This window comes from Ictalurus punctatus, chromosome 7, assembly GCF_001660625.3.
Source record: "Ictalurus punctatus breed USDA103 chromosome 7, Coco_2.0, whole genome shotgun sequence".
NCBI classification, from domain to species: domain Eukaryota; kingdom Metazoa; phylum Chordata; class Actinopteri; order Siluriformes; family Ictaluridae; genus Ictalurus; species Ictalurus punctatus.
Genome location: NC_030422.2, coordinates 14,006,170 through 14,022,646, shown reverse-complemented (window position 1 = coordinate 14,022,646; position 16,477 = coordinate 14,006,170). Strand labels below are relative to the sequence as shown.

Here is a 16,477-nt window from a genome sequence, read left to right as displayed (position 1 = left end):
TTGTGAATTATAATAAGCGCACTTGTAGCAAAATATAGCAACACAGAAGTCCATTCGGTTCAGACGACGTGCGTGTCATGTTCTCTTTAAGGAGCTTATTATGTTATTATGTCTAAACGCTTACTTTCTGCACATTTAACCTGTTATATTAGCACAAGTTTTGGAGAGACCAACAAAAAAAAACACGTCGAAATACAACGTACAGTACGTTCTTTACGTCGAAAAAGCGTGTTAGTGTACTAAACAGCGTTCAAACTGTAGGCTACACAACCAGTCAATAGAGGTGTCCTGTTTTTGGCACTAGCTAGAATGTGGCTTTGGAAGTAGCCAATCGGCGCGTTCTCTCTGGAGCGTGCGTGAGCGCGCGCGCGCTTGCCTTTACGCGTCCACGTAGGTCCAGGGCGCATGCGTCTCACTTCACTTCACTCCTTGAAACTCGGGCTGGGGCTCAATTAAGAGACCATGTCCGCCATCGGCCGTCCGCAGTCCGTGCTATCGTTATTTAAAGAAAATTCTCCATGAAATAGCATTATCCCGTGGCCTCGAGAATGGCCAGCTCGGTAAGTAGGATATACCTGCTGAAACGGTGCTCGCGCTTTCTCTTGCCTTAGCGCCGTTGTTTTTTTCTCCCTCTCTCTCTCTCGCTCGCGCTCTCTCTCTCTCCCCGTAGCGAAGGAGGCGTATGCGCTGAATCAACGCGTACGAGAATTTGCATGAATGCTTTCTAAAGTATAGTAGAAATAGTTGAGAATAGTTGTCTGCTGCAGGACACGTCTTCAGATAAAACGTGGTGCTTTTCGGTAAAGCCGGCAGTAAAGCCGAGGAGCGGGTCTGGAGCTCCGGTGTGCACTAACACGCTCGTGCACGCACGCATGCATGCCTGCAAAAAAAAAAAAAAAAAAAAAAAAAGTGCAATGCGAGAATATTAAAAGTAGTCATTCCATTTTGGCATTTTGATCGTGCGGTTGGATGGAAGCTGTAGCTTATTAGATCTACAGTTGTTTTCTCTTGGTGCTATTGCAGGGTGCTGTTCAGGTGAAGCTGGAGCTCGGGCACCGCGCTCAGGTCCGGAAGAAACCCACCGCTGAGGGCTTCACACACGACTGGATGGTGTTTGTCCGCGGGCCGGAGCACACTAACATCCAGCACTTTGTGGAGAAAGTAGTGTTTCATCTGCATGAAAGTTTCCCCAGACCAAAAAGAGGTGCGTGAAGTGTCCGATGTCTACATCTGCTTGGATTTGTGTCTCACCTTGGCGCATCTCAATGTGGACATTCCATGTCGTTGTTGTTAATGAGCATGGACTTAAAAAAAACATTTGTTTAGGTTAACACTTTTTGTTGTTGTTTATTCAAATATGTGCGTTTAATTAAACAGGCTATTATTTTTAATCTAAATACAGAAAAGCTAAGAAGTAAACAAGAAATCCTTTCCACTTTTGAGACCCATCTTCCATCTGCGTGCCACAGTTTTGAATTTCCACCTCCTCCTCAGACCTGTCACTTTATTCATTCACAGAAACAAGACAGAATATGGGGAAACACGCTACGTTTCATTTCAGGCGAGGGGATTTAAGCAGACCCGGTCCCCGCTTTGCAGGAGGAAAGGGATCAATTAAGCTGTTTGTTGCTTTGAAGCACAGGTTCTGCCTCTTCGCTGCGTTTGAGTTTGCTCAGAGGAAACAAGTGCTGGGCGAAATGCCAACCAGAGTCTGTCCTAATTACACACGACTCATTGCAGATGATCATTTTCACCGTGCTGTGTGCACTTGTGAGTTTGGGCCAGGTCTAACTGTGCTTTGCAGCGTCTTTCACCGAATATTTGTGTGCAGCCGAGACTGAAGCAGCACAGTATAATCCTGACTAATCATTATAGCGCTGCTGGCGTTTACATTACTGGTGAACTGGTGGAACTGAAATTTAAAAACGAGCTCTTCTTTAGCACTTGAAGCCTCCTGACCAAACCTTTTAGACGCTCCAGGTTTTTCTGTGGCTCTTTTAGGCATTGTAGGATTCAAAAATGTCATTTTAATGCATTGCGTGACTTTTTGCAATATGTAGCAATACAAGTGAAATAGGCCTGACGTGTCATGCCACCCTAACAGGGATGTGACTGGAAGAAATCGCAAACACATGACGCAAAAAATATGACTGTATTATGCTGTTGGCATGCCAACAAGAGTTGGATAGATTTCTAGGCGAGAAGCAAATAGTAGTGCAAACAAGGAAGTGTAGGATTTTATTCGTTTATTTGCTGTGTTTCGGTTTAAACTCAATATTCCTTATCGTGGTCTGTGCATCAAAACAGTCATGAGCAGATTGCATGGGCTGGTGTTAAACTGTACCGGGGACACAAAGGAAACTTGATTTACTAGCGTAGTGCAGTTGGGAATCTCGCAGCAAAGTTTGGAAAATAAAACGCCTGATTTGGATTCTGTTTTGCTTCTGTTCAACATGACTGACTTTGTAAATGTGTGCTAATATTTTCTCAGTTTTTGTAGACTATGTACCCCACTGGTCATGATTAATAGAACAGAAGAACATTAATGTTCATGTTTACATTAGTTCTATAGGGGAGTTCGCCTGTACCAGGTGTGTGTGTGTGCGCGCGTGCGTGTGTGGACATTCTGCTGAAAATCTACCTTGCCTTTTTTTTTTTTTTTTTTTGGCAGAAACATTTAAGACTGTAAATCACCAAGTCCTAATTTGAAAAGTACTTGAAGCATGCATTGTAGGCTGTTGATGTGATGACAGGAGGTGTACCAAATGTAGGTTTGCTTTAGCATCCCTGCTGTAACCCCCTCCTTCCTTGACAAATGTGTTGCGAGGCCTTCTGAAAAAGTTCAAAAGCAGCAGGAGGATACTTAACCTCTAATAAATCCTGCCTTATGACACAACCTTAGTGATTCTCCCAAACTCCCTTTTAGAACTATATGGTATGCAGCCTAATGTGTTTTTGTGGCATGACAAATTAAGAAGTCTAAGTACTTCCTGAGTTTACTTGCATGTTGCAAAGAGGCATCTTTTTGTCATTGATTTGACAATGCTTGCGATCCAGAATGGCTCGAGGGAGGTAGGACCTTATTCACATGAAGGTAAGATCAATGTGGAATGTACATCAGCATGAACTTTGGATGATAACCTGACCAGCTGTTTATTGATCACAGACTTTAGTATCTTGTGGCTTGTTTAATGTGTGCTCAAACAGCAAAAAAGTGGCCTTTATAATTATAAACTGCTTCAAACATGAGTCACAGACTGCTTCCATGATGTTTACTGGATAATTCACAACGGGGCTGTCTGTGGCCACTGGATTCAGATAACCCACTTTCTTAGACAGGACAGAATTTATGGAGTGCATGTAACGTAAACAATCAGGCTTATTATTTGGGGTCCTGGGAGGCTCTGACGTCCCCCCCCCCCCCCCCCATCATGGCTTCCCGACTCGAAGCTTTGATCATGCTCGCCAACATTGAGAGGAACTGGGAGGGAAGTTAGAGGAAAAACCTTGTGCACAGACGGGCATGTGTTTGACAGTTTAATACCAACAGTCTCGTCTGTAAGAGAACAGCTGTAACGCGCTCTCTCTCACCCTTCTTCCAACCTCTCATCTTCCAAATATCTTTAGTCACTTCCTTTCATTCTTTTGTATGTATGTATGTATTTATTTATTTATTTGAATCTTTGCCACCATCTGATATTACCCATCCCACAGCTGTTCTATGTTATACTAAATACCGCTGTGATTTCGCATAAAAAGAAAAGGCTTTTGTTTGTTATATTGGTCGTTCTCTGAAATTTTCCACATTCATAAAGCAAGCTGAAGCGTTCTAAAGAAATGTGACAGTTGCCTTTTGTCACACACGTCATCTTTATGTTCGTGCAGCCTCAACTTTTTTTTTTTCCTTAAATGACACACATTTGTGAGTGTCTTGAAGTGTAGTGCTGGATGGACAAGAAATGCCATCAATTTTGAAGAATTATTGCAAGCTAGACACATTTTAAACAGACTCCAATCTGCTTGGCTTGAGAGGAGGGGGAAAAAAAGGCTATGATTAGCGGTCATGCTGTGTAGCCTTGGAAACCTGATATTTAGTGTCGGGAGCCGGTTGGGGGAGTGTGTGTATTTTTGGCGCGGGAGGGGTACAGGGTAAACTCGAAAGAAATGGACTGGAACACGGCTGTACATTTCACCTGCGCCCATTGATGCCAGCCTTTAAAAAAAATAAATAAAAAAATCACTAAAATATAGTCGTGTGGCTTTTGGGTGGTCACAAGGCTACCCATAATTTAGCGGCGAGTGCAGAAAGTGTTCTCTTTGTCATCACGGAGAGGCTTTTGGGACTGTCACCTTCAATTTTGCACAGTGCCTGTGGTTTTGTTCAGACTCATGGTAAACTGGCTGTATACGTTTTATTCATATGAAGTCTAGTAAAGAACTGGACACAAAGAACGGAAGGCTTATAGAGCTTTATAAACGGACCAAAAATCTCAGATGTGTTTTTTTCCAACAAAACGGACACTATGTATACAACTCGCCTACACCTCTATAGAAATTACATGGTGTGATATGGTGCATTTGTTCGACATTTTGTGGAGGAAAAAAAAAAGTGTCAAATTATTTACTTTTTTTTTTTTTAATGCCTTTTCACTAAATTGTTTAAACACGACCCCTTATGCAGCTCATCTGTTACAGCTTAATCCAAGAGTCTTGGATATCTAACCACAGATGGAGCGAGCATGAGCCAGATACACCAGCCATTGAAAGAAGTGTGAAGCCAAAACAGAACACGCATGTTCATATAAGAAGTGCAAGTAGAGCATGCGATCGTATGGCAGGCAATATACAAATGCATCTGATCTGATCAGGGGATATTTTACTGCTAATGATGAATTAAAATGTTGCTATATGAGGGATTTGTAAGCATGTTAATGTATAGAATGCATTGCTTTCACTCACTTCTGTACATGGAAAATTTGGTCCGTGATTTTCGAAATTTTCGTGAAAGAAAAGTCCATGACCTCTTGTATAAAAAAACTTTTTTTTTCTTTTTATTTTGAAAAAGTTTGTGCTAAGTAAATGTGTTTGACTCTTGTGTCAGTGACTAAGTGTACATGTACAGCAGTAATCTAATTATTGACCTTATTCTGAATAAGACAGTATTGTGATTAAGGTGTTTACATGAGTTGCTTTTAGATTATTCCTTTCATGTTCAGATTTTACATGTTATAGACCATAGAGCGATTAACGCCACACGTCATTACGTCCCCACGCCACGCCGTCCGACGCTCCCTCCAGAATTTCACCTATCAGCATACAGTTGGTCTTCATTATGGTACCGTATACAGTTTTGGGTGTTTCATTTTTAATTTTTAAAACAGGAATACTTCACACGTCTTAATTCGATTTGTGTTTACTTTGAGTATGACTTTAGTCGTATTAAGATAATCAATTATCGCTGTTTACATGGTAGTTTCTTAATCGGAGTATTGTCTTAAGCAGGTTAATATTGGATTATTGTTGTCCATGTAAACGCACTGAATGTCGGTAAAATCGCAGGATTTTGAGCAGTTTTTTTTTTGTGATTGCTGCTGCCAAAAATACTTGATTTTGCTTTGGCTTTTTAAAACATTTGCGACGCAATTTGTGGAGGTTTTTTTTTTTTTTTTGTGCATTTTTGAGGAAAACTACTTGATTTTACGGAATTGCAATTGCTTTTGCAGTGATGTTTGTTGGTAAATGAGACCTTTTAGCTGTACTCATGTTCAACACACGGGAATTGAAGAGGGCTTTGGCTAAATACGTGTTGTGGTGACCTCACGTGATGCGTCTTGGCCCAAATCTGCGGAAAATCTGAGGTAATTTTGAAAAATTGCAAGCCTTTTCCGAATATTGCGATTGTTTGATTGATTTGATTGACACCTAAGCAATTAGATTTTATTTGCTTACCGTCTTATGATTTACATTATGGATTTACAGGTAGTAGGTAGGGTGACATCAATTAAATCTCAGTCTCAGGCTGCGTCCACATTAATCTGGATACATTTGAAAACGCATCATTTTTTCTATGTTTTGGCTTTCGTCCACAATGAGAGTGATTTTGTCCAGCGAAAAAGGAGCTTTTCGAAAACTCTCCTCCAAGTGGATAAATTTGAAAATGCTGTGTTCAAGTTGTAATGTGGACTGAGAAAATCTATTCAAAAACAATAACTTATTTTTAGTTACGTGGTCATTTGACCTTTCAACTCGAAACGAACAAGATGGTGGACGATATTGTACTGCAGTTGTTGTGCCTGTTATAAAGTTTGATGCTGTAGTTAAGATTAACGTCACTTTGTACAACCTTCAGATTGCATTTTTAAATAAATACCTGACAGAAATGATGCAGGCCAAAGCTTCTTAAGTTTTATGCATGCGCAGTATAGGGATGTAAGCGTTTTCAGACATTTCTATGTGTACTAGCGATTTTTAGAAAACGTTTGAAAACGCCAATGTAGACTGAGAGAGTATTTTAAACGAAAATACAGTTTTCAGATCTATCCGGATTAATATGGACATGGCCCGCATGGTGTTTTGAGGCTTTCGTGTACACATCTGGCCTCAAGCATCAGAATCCTGAAGGTTGCAATCTGATTGGCTTGCTGCACTTTCGTGTACCAGTTTCCAGCAGGAAAACCTGCTTTTGAATGCTGTGGTTTTTTTTTGTTTGTTTTTGATTATTTGATTTGAGCAAGAGAATGTTGGTGACATTCAGTCTTTAAAAGTTATTCCAGCGTTTTGTTTGAAATAGTGGCAAGTAAATATCCTTATGTAATTGTTGTCAGGCTACAATAAGTCATTTACAGCGTCAGTTAAATGACCTGTTTTTTGTGAAAGTAGCAGTTTCTTGGATTCTTTTTGAGAGCTGGGACTCATTAGACTAATGATTGACCTGTGATGGACCAAGCTGATACCATATCTGAGAAGTGCACTCATCTTCGACATCAAGATATGAATCCTTGTTTCCTGTTTGGTGTTGAATTCAGGTGGTGTAAACTATTAGCTGGGAACATGGCTGCAGAAATGGGCTACATTTGCCCTACATTTACGCCATTTCAGTAAGTAATTCTAATTAATTAAATATGTTGACGCTCCAAGGGTGTACTGCTTTACTTTGCTTTGTGCAACAGCCATTGTGGTTATTGGTTTTAAAAAAAAAAAAAAAAAAAAAAAAAAAAACATGTCTAGGATGCATCCTCTGTAATGGCAGCCTGCTTTTTTGTGGTATCTGCAAATCACACCAAAGAGGAAACGATCTCTGAACTTTTTTCTGCATGAAGGAAAAAGCGTGATTGTGCGAACACATTTTTCCAATTAGAGCTATCACGGCACAGTTTCGCAAAGCTTTGTGTGGCCAGAGAGAAAGTGTAATGCTTAATTGGAAGGCAAGAAATGTGCTTATTAGTGTTTTTTTAAAGAAAATTATGAGCCGTGAGAAATGGCGATGAATTACAAATCCGGTCAGGTTTTAAAAAACACAGGTGTATGATGGTACAGAGTGCATTTGGACATCACCTTTTGATGTCAATGCGGTAACCACCAGAATCTTCTCTGCTTTCCTCCTTGTGGATAACTGATGATCAGATGACAGTGTTAGCCTGTGGTGGGGGAATAGCATGCCTTTTAGATCTGTCTATTGCTTTAGCTGTTCAGAGGTCTGTGGTATTGTATGCACATGTCCAATAAGGTAAGACCCTGATGTGGCCTTAACACCAGCTGTCCTCAGGCAAAGTACGGCTTAAATGTCATTTGGAGATGTATAACTTTCCGGTCCTCTTTCACTGTGGCTTTACTAGAGATTGTTCTCACTCGCTCAGAGGAAACAATCTATCCTTAGTGAGCAGCTGAACCCGGCAGGGAGGAATGATGGGGGGAGCACTCTGAGAATAAAAAAAAAAGTAGTTGTGGAATATCATTTAATCAAATGGTGACTGTTATTCTTAATGTGTGAAAACTGTAGATTTATAGAGATGAAGTGCTATTGATGTCTTCTATAATATTCCTGAAGGAATAGTGTAGTTAGCGCTCTTCTATTGGATGTTTTTTTTGTTGTTGTTGTTTTGTTTCTGCAGACAGATTCCATACATCTGGGTTAAATTACTGTCAGAGGATTTCTCACTGATTATCCCTCTAGAGCTGATCTTCTTATACTAAATTGTTTGGTGACAACCAGTAGTGATTTTTCTTTCCCATGCATTGGTAACTAATATAGTAAATTCACCTTATAAGTCTAATAAAAACGATATCCTTTATAATGATTTGTAGTTATTTTTTTTATAAAGTTTATTCAGCTGAAGTAGGTTGGCTTCTGCCTTATTTCTGTTTTCATTCATTGCCATAATGTCAAAAGAAACATGGAAAAATAAATTTTTTTTTTTTTTTTTTTTTTTTTTTTTTTTATATAAACAGCATGAGTCACTTAATTAGGGCTGCTTGATTATGGCAAAAGTCATAATCATGATTATATTTAAAAAAAACAAAAACATTTTTAACATTGGAGATTCTCTCTCTCTCTCTCTCTCTCTCTCTATATATATATATATATATATATATATATATATATATATATATATATATAATTTTGTGTGTGTATAATCTTAAATAATGCAAAAATAAATTGGATGACACTGCCTCTATGCCCTAATGCTTGGATAGCTGTTTAGTGTTTATGCGTTTGCACGAAATTTCTGCGTCTTCCGCATCTTTTTACTGTATTGATGTCTGTCTTGTAAGTTAGCGGAGTACGTCACGTGGCACATTTTGGCGAATCACATCGCCAGAAATTAACTTTTAAACTTCCTTAGCCAATGAAATTCTGTCTCCTGGTTTGGATCAGTCTGTAGTTTCTCACTGTTAGTGAGCTCTAGAAAGGAAATGACTGTATTTAGACCAGCTGTCATGACTCTAGAGGAAATGAGCTTTCCAATGATACCAAACGTTATTTCTTTTTGTTCCACATCAGGCTCCTTGAAACCAAATTGTTTCCAAACGGCTGAAATGGTTTTACCTTTCTTATCAACCAAAGGCTCTCTTTCGGTCATCTTGGCTCGTGATGAACTAAAAACGCCACAGCCTGGTGGGGAGTGAGTTTGGCCTTTTAGGGACGGGCGCACCGCTGTAAAGAAAAATGGTGTGTGGTTTTTAAAAAGACAAAAATGAGAAGATTGTGAAACAGAATGTGACATGATAATTGTTTTATCTTGATTATTTTGTTTTAATCATTGTCGGAGGCTATAAACGAAATTGAAATTGAAAATTTCATTAATCTCACAGCCCTACTTTTAATTTTGTTTTATTTCTGGTTAATGTTCTGGAACGTTCACTAGTACACAGTGACTAATTGTAGTTTGGATTTGAATGCCAAACACAATTTCATGAATGAGACTTTAAAAATGTGCTATTTGTCCGTTTGGTCCAATCCGAGCTGAGCAATATTACAATATGTTATTGTGACATAATATATGATGATATGTCACAATAACCTTTCTAATACATCTTGGTATATTGATGATTTTTTTTTTTTTTTTTTTTTTTTTTTTTTTTTTAAACAAACAATTACATTAGAAGCAGCTGATTTGAATCTTAAAAATTGTCAAATGTTCAAGAAATTTTTAAAACTTCCTCCTTGTCTGTGTAAAGTAGTTTTTTGTAGACGTTTGATAATTTTATCATTTGCTGACAGTTTGATATCAAACCTATATATTGTGATATATTTTGTGCATCACAGAAATGTCTTTGAGTCTATACAGGATTTTGGGGAGTTTTCTGTGATTGTTCCGGCCAAAAACACTCGATTTTACTTCGACCTTTTTTTTTTTTTTTTTTTTTTTTTTTTTTTAAATTTACGATGAAACTTCTGTGGCGCTTTTTTTTTTTTTTTTTTTTTTTTTTTTTTTTTTTTTTGGCAAAATGGCAATTGCACGGAATTGTTTTGCTCGGTCTTTCTCAATAATATTTGTTGGTAAATTCAGTTCAGTTTTATTTGTATAGCGCTTTTAACAATGGACATTGTCCCTTAGCAGCTTTACAGAAATATATCAATTCAGGATATAGATTATAAATGAATGACTTTATCCCTAATGTGACCTTTTAGCTGTACTCCTGTTCAATGCATGTGAATTGAAGAGGGGCTTTGACTGAATGTGTGTTGTGGTGATTTCACATGACTCATCTTGGCCCAAATCTGCAGTAATTTTTTAAAAATCGCCAGCTCCTCTGAATGTTGCGGAAGTTTGCTTGATTTTTGATCATTTCTACAATCGCAAAATCCTGCAGGGACTGCTTTACCTATGATGATATGATTATTTTTTTGTCATATTGCTAGCCACCAGTGTATGAGAGCATAAATTAATTTGAATTGGAAAGATTTTGATTTTAAATAGAATCTTCCATTTGCCAACTGTAAAAAAGAAAGTTATATTTTTCTAAATGGCTGCATGTTGGAGCACATTTGAAAGCATACATTGCGTTTTTCTAGTACAACCCCGATTTCAAAAACGTTGGGATGCTGTGTAAAATGTAAATAAATACAGAATGCAATGATTTGCTCAATTCATAAACCCATGTTATTCACAACATGGAAAACACATCAAATGTTTAAACTGAGGAAATGTACCATTTTAAGAAAAAACGGGCAAAAGATCACGGGCATGCAGTATTGATTTTCACCCTTGTCCCATGTGCACAGAGATTTCTCCAGATTCTCTGAATCTTTTGATGATGATATGTGCTGTAGATGATGAGAGATTCATAGGCTTCACAATTTTACGCTGAGGAACATTATTCTGAAATTGTTCCACAAATTGTAGATGCAGTTTTTTGCAGATTGGTGAACCTCTGCCCATCTTTACTTCTGAAAGACTCTGCCTCTCTAAGATACTCTTTTTAAACCCAATCATGTTACTGACCTGTTGCCAATTAACCTCCAGCTGTTTCTTTTTAGTAACACTTATTTTCCAGCCTTTTGTTGCTCCGTCCCAACTTTTTTGAGACGTATTGCAGTCATCAAATTAAAAATTAACTTTTTTTTTCTTTTCTTAAAATGGTACATTTCCTCAGTTTAAACATTTTATATGTTTTCTGTGTTCTATTGTGAATAACATATGGGTTTATAAGATTTGCAAATCTCCTTTTATTTACATTTCACACAGATTCCCAACTTTTTTGGAATTGGGGTTGTAAGGTAACTAGCGATACAGTTAGTAAGCCACATCGGCTTCTGTAGGTCTTCGATGTTTTCTATCAGGTGGACGGAAAGAAGAGTTTCTCAGTGACCCAACATCGTTCAGCTCCCCCAACTATCGTCTCCTGGCAGTGGTCGAGCCTAAGATTAAACATCTGCGAGAACAAGCCCGTAATTGCTTTACGACCAGGCAAAAATCGTATCTACATGTATTGGTGGTGCACAAAGGGCTGAGGCCATGAAACTGCAGGCTGCCTCCTCCACTGGAATGAAAGGAGCGGAAAAGGGAGGGATGGAGGAAGAGAGGGAGAGAGAGACGGAATGGAAAGGAGTGGAGGGGTGAGGGGGTGACTTGTGCACAACAGTCCAAAACAGGAACTGGGCCATAAATGCCCCCCCCCCCCCCTTTTGAGTGAAAGGAGGGAAGGGCTGCGAGGAAGTGGTTTATTGAAGGGCGGTTTATAAAAGCTGTCTGCTAGCAAAGTCTTTTAGTCCTTCGCCATGCATTTGTGTGTGTCGTAAAACATTTGTCTCCTCCTTTGTTGACTAAATCACAAAAGTAAAAGCGGGAATATCTGTCTCTTCATCATCACTGCAGTAACGAGGATAATGAGAAATTGCCTGTGGAAGATCGGCACAAAGCTCTGTGATGGAATAGATTTTTTTTTTGTTTAAAATTGTTTTCATAAACTTGACGACTAGCCTTTGAGGCATTTTATATTCGTAATAGCCTGGCTTTGCAATCAGCAATTGGAGAAGCTGTAGTAGTTTTAGGTTTCGTACTGATGGGAACACACCCTCCACACTCCCATTGAGTAAAAGAACCCAGCTGATTTGATTGGATGTTTTTTTTTGTTTGTTTTGTTTTGTTTTTTTGGCAAGTGGCAAAAGGCTCTTGCCTTTTGCCACTTGCTACCCAGATTGAGAATAAATTTTGTTTTTGCAGAAAACCACTATCTGATTCATCAATATACATACATACATACACACGTCCTTCATGTGTCTCCAAAAGTAATAAACATGCTGCTTTAGTTGCAAGGCCAAAATAATTTTTTTTCCCAGGGAACTGGAGATTCATTTCGTGTTTGGCATAGATGTGGTTGTGGTGAGTGTACGAGGGTGAAATCTGAGCCTCTGCTCTCATTGAGAGGGATTCCTGCCGTGGCCATTGTCTGCTTGGCTGGCAGAGAGAAGCTATTTAAAATTGTCATAAATTCCACACACCCAGGGCTCAGTGTGAAACGCCGTTTTTGGATAGTAGAATAAATGCTTTCTTCTTTTTTTTTTTCTTCATTATTTTGGACAGATAAATGGCAGTTCTTATCTTCTGATTGCTTTGTTCTCATCAGTTCTCAAAAATTCTTGCCTTTTTAAAAAAAAATTTATTAGTTAGAGCTGCATAACTAGCTTTTATGTAGTTCGTGTACAATTAGTTCAAGAATTTCTGGCACTCCCGCATCCTGCCGAATACTGTAATGGGACTCTCATTCAAAAAAATGGCTGGTGAATACCTTTTTGTGTCTTTTGTTGGAATGGGATTTAAATTACCGTCCTAGTCCTTGAAGTAACTGGGCACACTGCTGTTTTGCTGTACATGGCTTGTCAGAGCCTATTTTAATAAGAAAGCTCTTGAACCTGAGGGAGATGGCCAAGTCGATATAAGGAGATTGTCTTGCATCTATAAGCAGGGTTTTACTGGGCAAGGGACACGGAGAATAGCTTATCACTGCTATCGGAGTCCTTTAGGACCTAGATTCAACAGTATAATGCAAGGGCTGCATGCTTCTTGATGAAATGGGACTTGAGCTCATGATTGTTTGACCAATAATGTAAGGAACATTAATGTACTCTATTCAATTCTTACATCACTGTTGCAAAGCATGATGGATTTTCCTAGCAGATGTTTATTACTGACAGCTCATATACATTTTGAATTACTGATTTACTTCACACTTTTTCCTGCAACAGCAAGAAACCTGAGCCCAAATAACTTCAATTTACTATAAAACTTTAATCATGTTAATGTGCCAAGTGCACAGTGTGTGTGTGTCCTCCAAAAGTTAAAAGGAAACCAGCAATATTAACAGCTAGTTAAATAATTACTCTGTTTTTGTTTCCTTCTGAGAGCAATTCGTCTTGATATTATAGGCCTACATGCTCTGTGTGTCATGCTTGACACACTTTTGAGCGTGTACAGACATGACTCATTTAATAATGTCATACATGTTGTATGTTTTTGTTATTGGGTAGAAAATATTCAGTACAAAATATTGAACATTTGTTTAGGAAGTTTGAGTCATTTTCAAATTCACTCATAGCTCCAGATGTTCTTTCTCCCTTTTTTCCCCTGTAGACTCACCATGTTAAGGAGGAATTAAGGAGTACTTTCTTTTATGAATGGTTGCCCAAATGTGGAAATTACGTTTAAAAAAAAAAAAAAAAAAAAAAAAAAAAAAAAAAAATTATGAAATTTAATTGAGGCACATATAAAGATTGTGCTTTTAATATATACATATATATATATTTTGTGCAGCAGTAGTATTGTGTTTATATGAATGAATCCAAATGTATCTGCCTTTAATTAAGGATGGCAAAGCATGTTTTAATGTGGTTATGGCTTACTGTTATTAAATTATACAAAACCATGTGTACTAAGGAGGGGTTTTTTGTGTGTCTAAACAGCTGAATTTGGGAGGTTGTTTTACCTGCATAGATGTTTTAATCCAGTTGGGAATGTACTGAGGTAAAAAAAAAAAAAACCTTGATCACCATATTTGTTTCTCATGGAAAAGTATTTTAGAGTATTTTTCCATACTTTATTTCAAAAAGTGGAATTTTCATATATTCTAGGTTCATTCCGCATTAAGTGAAAAATTTCAAGCCTTATTTTGTTTTAATCTTGAAGATTATGGATTACAGTTCATTGAAATCAAAAAGACATTATCTCAAAAATATTAGAATTAAAATTTATAACACAGAAATGTCGACCTTCTGAAAAGTATGTTAATTTATGCACTCAATACTTGGTCAGAGCTCCTTTTGCAAGAATTACTGCATCAATGCAGCGTGGCATGGAGGCTATCAGCCTGTGGCACTGCTGAGGTGTTCTGGAATTCCAGGTTGCTTTGATAGCAGCCTTCAACTCGTCTGTATTGTTGGGTCTGATGTCGCTTATAGATTCTCTATGGGGTTCAGGTCAGGTGGGTTGGCTGGCCAATCAAGCACAGTAATACCACGGTCAGTAAACCAGTTACTAGTAGTTTTGGCACTGTGGGCAGGTGCAGAGTCCTGCTAGAAAATGAAATCAGCATCTCCATAAAGCTCGTCAGCAGATGGAAGCATGAAGTGCTCTAAAATCTCCTGGTAGACACTGTATTGACTCTCAATTTGAGAAAACACAGTGGACCAACACCAGCAGAAGACATGGCCCCCCAAATCATCACTGACTGTGGAAACTTCATACTGGACTTCAAGCAGCTTGGATTCTATGCCTCTCCACTCTTCCTCCAGACTCTGGGACCTTGATTTCCAAATTAAATGCAACATTTACTTTCATCTTCCCCATGATTGTGGTTGTGTACTGAACCAGACTGAGAGATTAAAGGTTCAGGAAACCTTTGCAGGTGTTTTGAGTTAATTAGCTGATTAGGGTTTTTCTCAGGTCGACATTTCTGTATTATAAATTCTTTATTCTAATATAAATTAACTTCTCCACGATATTCTGATTTTTTGAGATGCACCAATATTGTCCTTTTCAAAGAGCGAAGTGGCAATGGTATATGAATGATGCATTGTGTGCATTAGTTTTAATTTCAGTGTTTTAGAACAGACCTGATCTGTGTGCTGTGTTGGTGAATTGTGAAACAGCAATGGTGGTCCAGCTTGTTCCATTTTAGGTAACTGGGTTTGTTGATATCATTAGTGGGCTAGTAAGTGGTTAATAGTGGCATTTCCTCACTTCCTTTCCTCTCAGCAAGGATTCTTCGTGGCCTTGCATAAAATTTGTGCAAATCTGATTCAATCCAACTTTTAATAATTTAAGCTGGGGGGGGCTTTTTAATATTAAGCACCTGAAACTCTCTTCAGAAGTGACATTGAGAGCAGACTGTAGTTCCTCAAAGAGCTGGGTTTTAAGATCACCTCTGATGAGTGGTTGATAAACACTGCAGCTGGCAAAAAAATCTATCATTTCAGAAACCAATCTCCTCTAGTCATAGGGCAATAAGCTGAAAACAGTACAAAACAGAAAATCATATGAACCAGTCAGAGGCAGAGGCTGGCATTAATGGAATTTTAATGAGAAGCATCATGAAATCTTATCCATGGAATGATCACTTTAGTATGGTGCCAATTAAAGGATGTGAGTGCTCTGCTTTGGTTCTTGTAAATCTTTCCCAGTTGATGCCTATAGGGCATCTGGAAATAAGGAAGAATTCATGTTGTGCTACCTCCCAGGTCTTAATGGTCAATGGTCAATTACTGAGCTTTGAATCTAATAGAAAAGGGGGAAAGGGAGTTCAGGCAAGGATAGATTTTATTTTATTAGCTTATACTGCTTCTTTTTTTTGTCTTCTGTATTTATATTGGTGTGTAAAGATTAAGTAAAGTAAACATTATTAAGAACAGCAAGCTGTATAACTTGTAGCCCTGTGGCTGTTGTTTTATATCCATAGATATTTATATATCATTTAGCCTATGGGATGCTAATTAAAGCTAATTTAAAACACGAAGTGATTACATTAGCTAGCTACCAAAATACATTTTTGATTCTTCGGAGCAGTAAAATAACAGGGATTGCTTGAATTGCTACTTAACTGAATGCTGTTAATGGAGTTGGGCAATATATCAATATAACATCGATATCGTGATAAATGATTATGCAATACACCTTACTGAGATATCGTTGGTATAGTGATGTATTTGATTTTTTAAAATATATTTTTAATAATTACAAATTAAAAGTTACTGAATGGATTCTGTTGATTTGATGTAATTTAAAAAAAAAACCAACTACTCTCTTTGTAGGCATTAAAGAAAAGTATCAAACGTTTTTATTACTGTTTTGCAGACAGTTTGTTAGCTAAATTATATATTGTGATGCGCATCGTGTATCATAATAATGTCCTCAAGTATTGTGATGTGATATATTTTTGTCATATCGGCCAGCCCTAGCTGTGAACATCCATGTTCACGTATATGTATACAGACAAGGTAGTAGCTAAACATAAAATAGAAGCTAATCTTATTTCTGGTTAT

General features: G+C 37.9%; 1 protein-coding gene across 2 annotated transcripts in view; it reads left to right on the top strand.

The window, feature by feature from the left end:
• The window catches only part of mllt3 (MLLT3 super elongation complex subunit), a 63,370-nt gene that overhangs the window by 5,791 nt on the left and 41,102 nt on the right, over window positions 1-16,477 (top strand). Inside the window, exons 1-2 of one of the 2 annotated variants that reach the window (XM_047156792.2) lie at window positions 351-560; window positions 1,024-1,204. In XM_047156792.2, the coding sequence (XP_047012748.1) occupies window positions 549-560; window positions 1,024-1,204 (193 nt within the window). In that variant the 5' untranslated portion in view covers window positions 351-548. Of the gene's footprint in view, window positions 1-350; window positions 561-1,023; window positions 1,205-16,477 lie in introns of those variants that run through there. The other variant, XM_053681276.1, reaches the window with a different exon arrangement.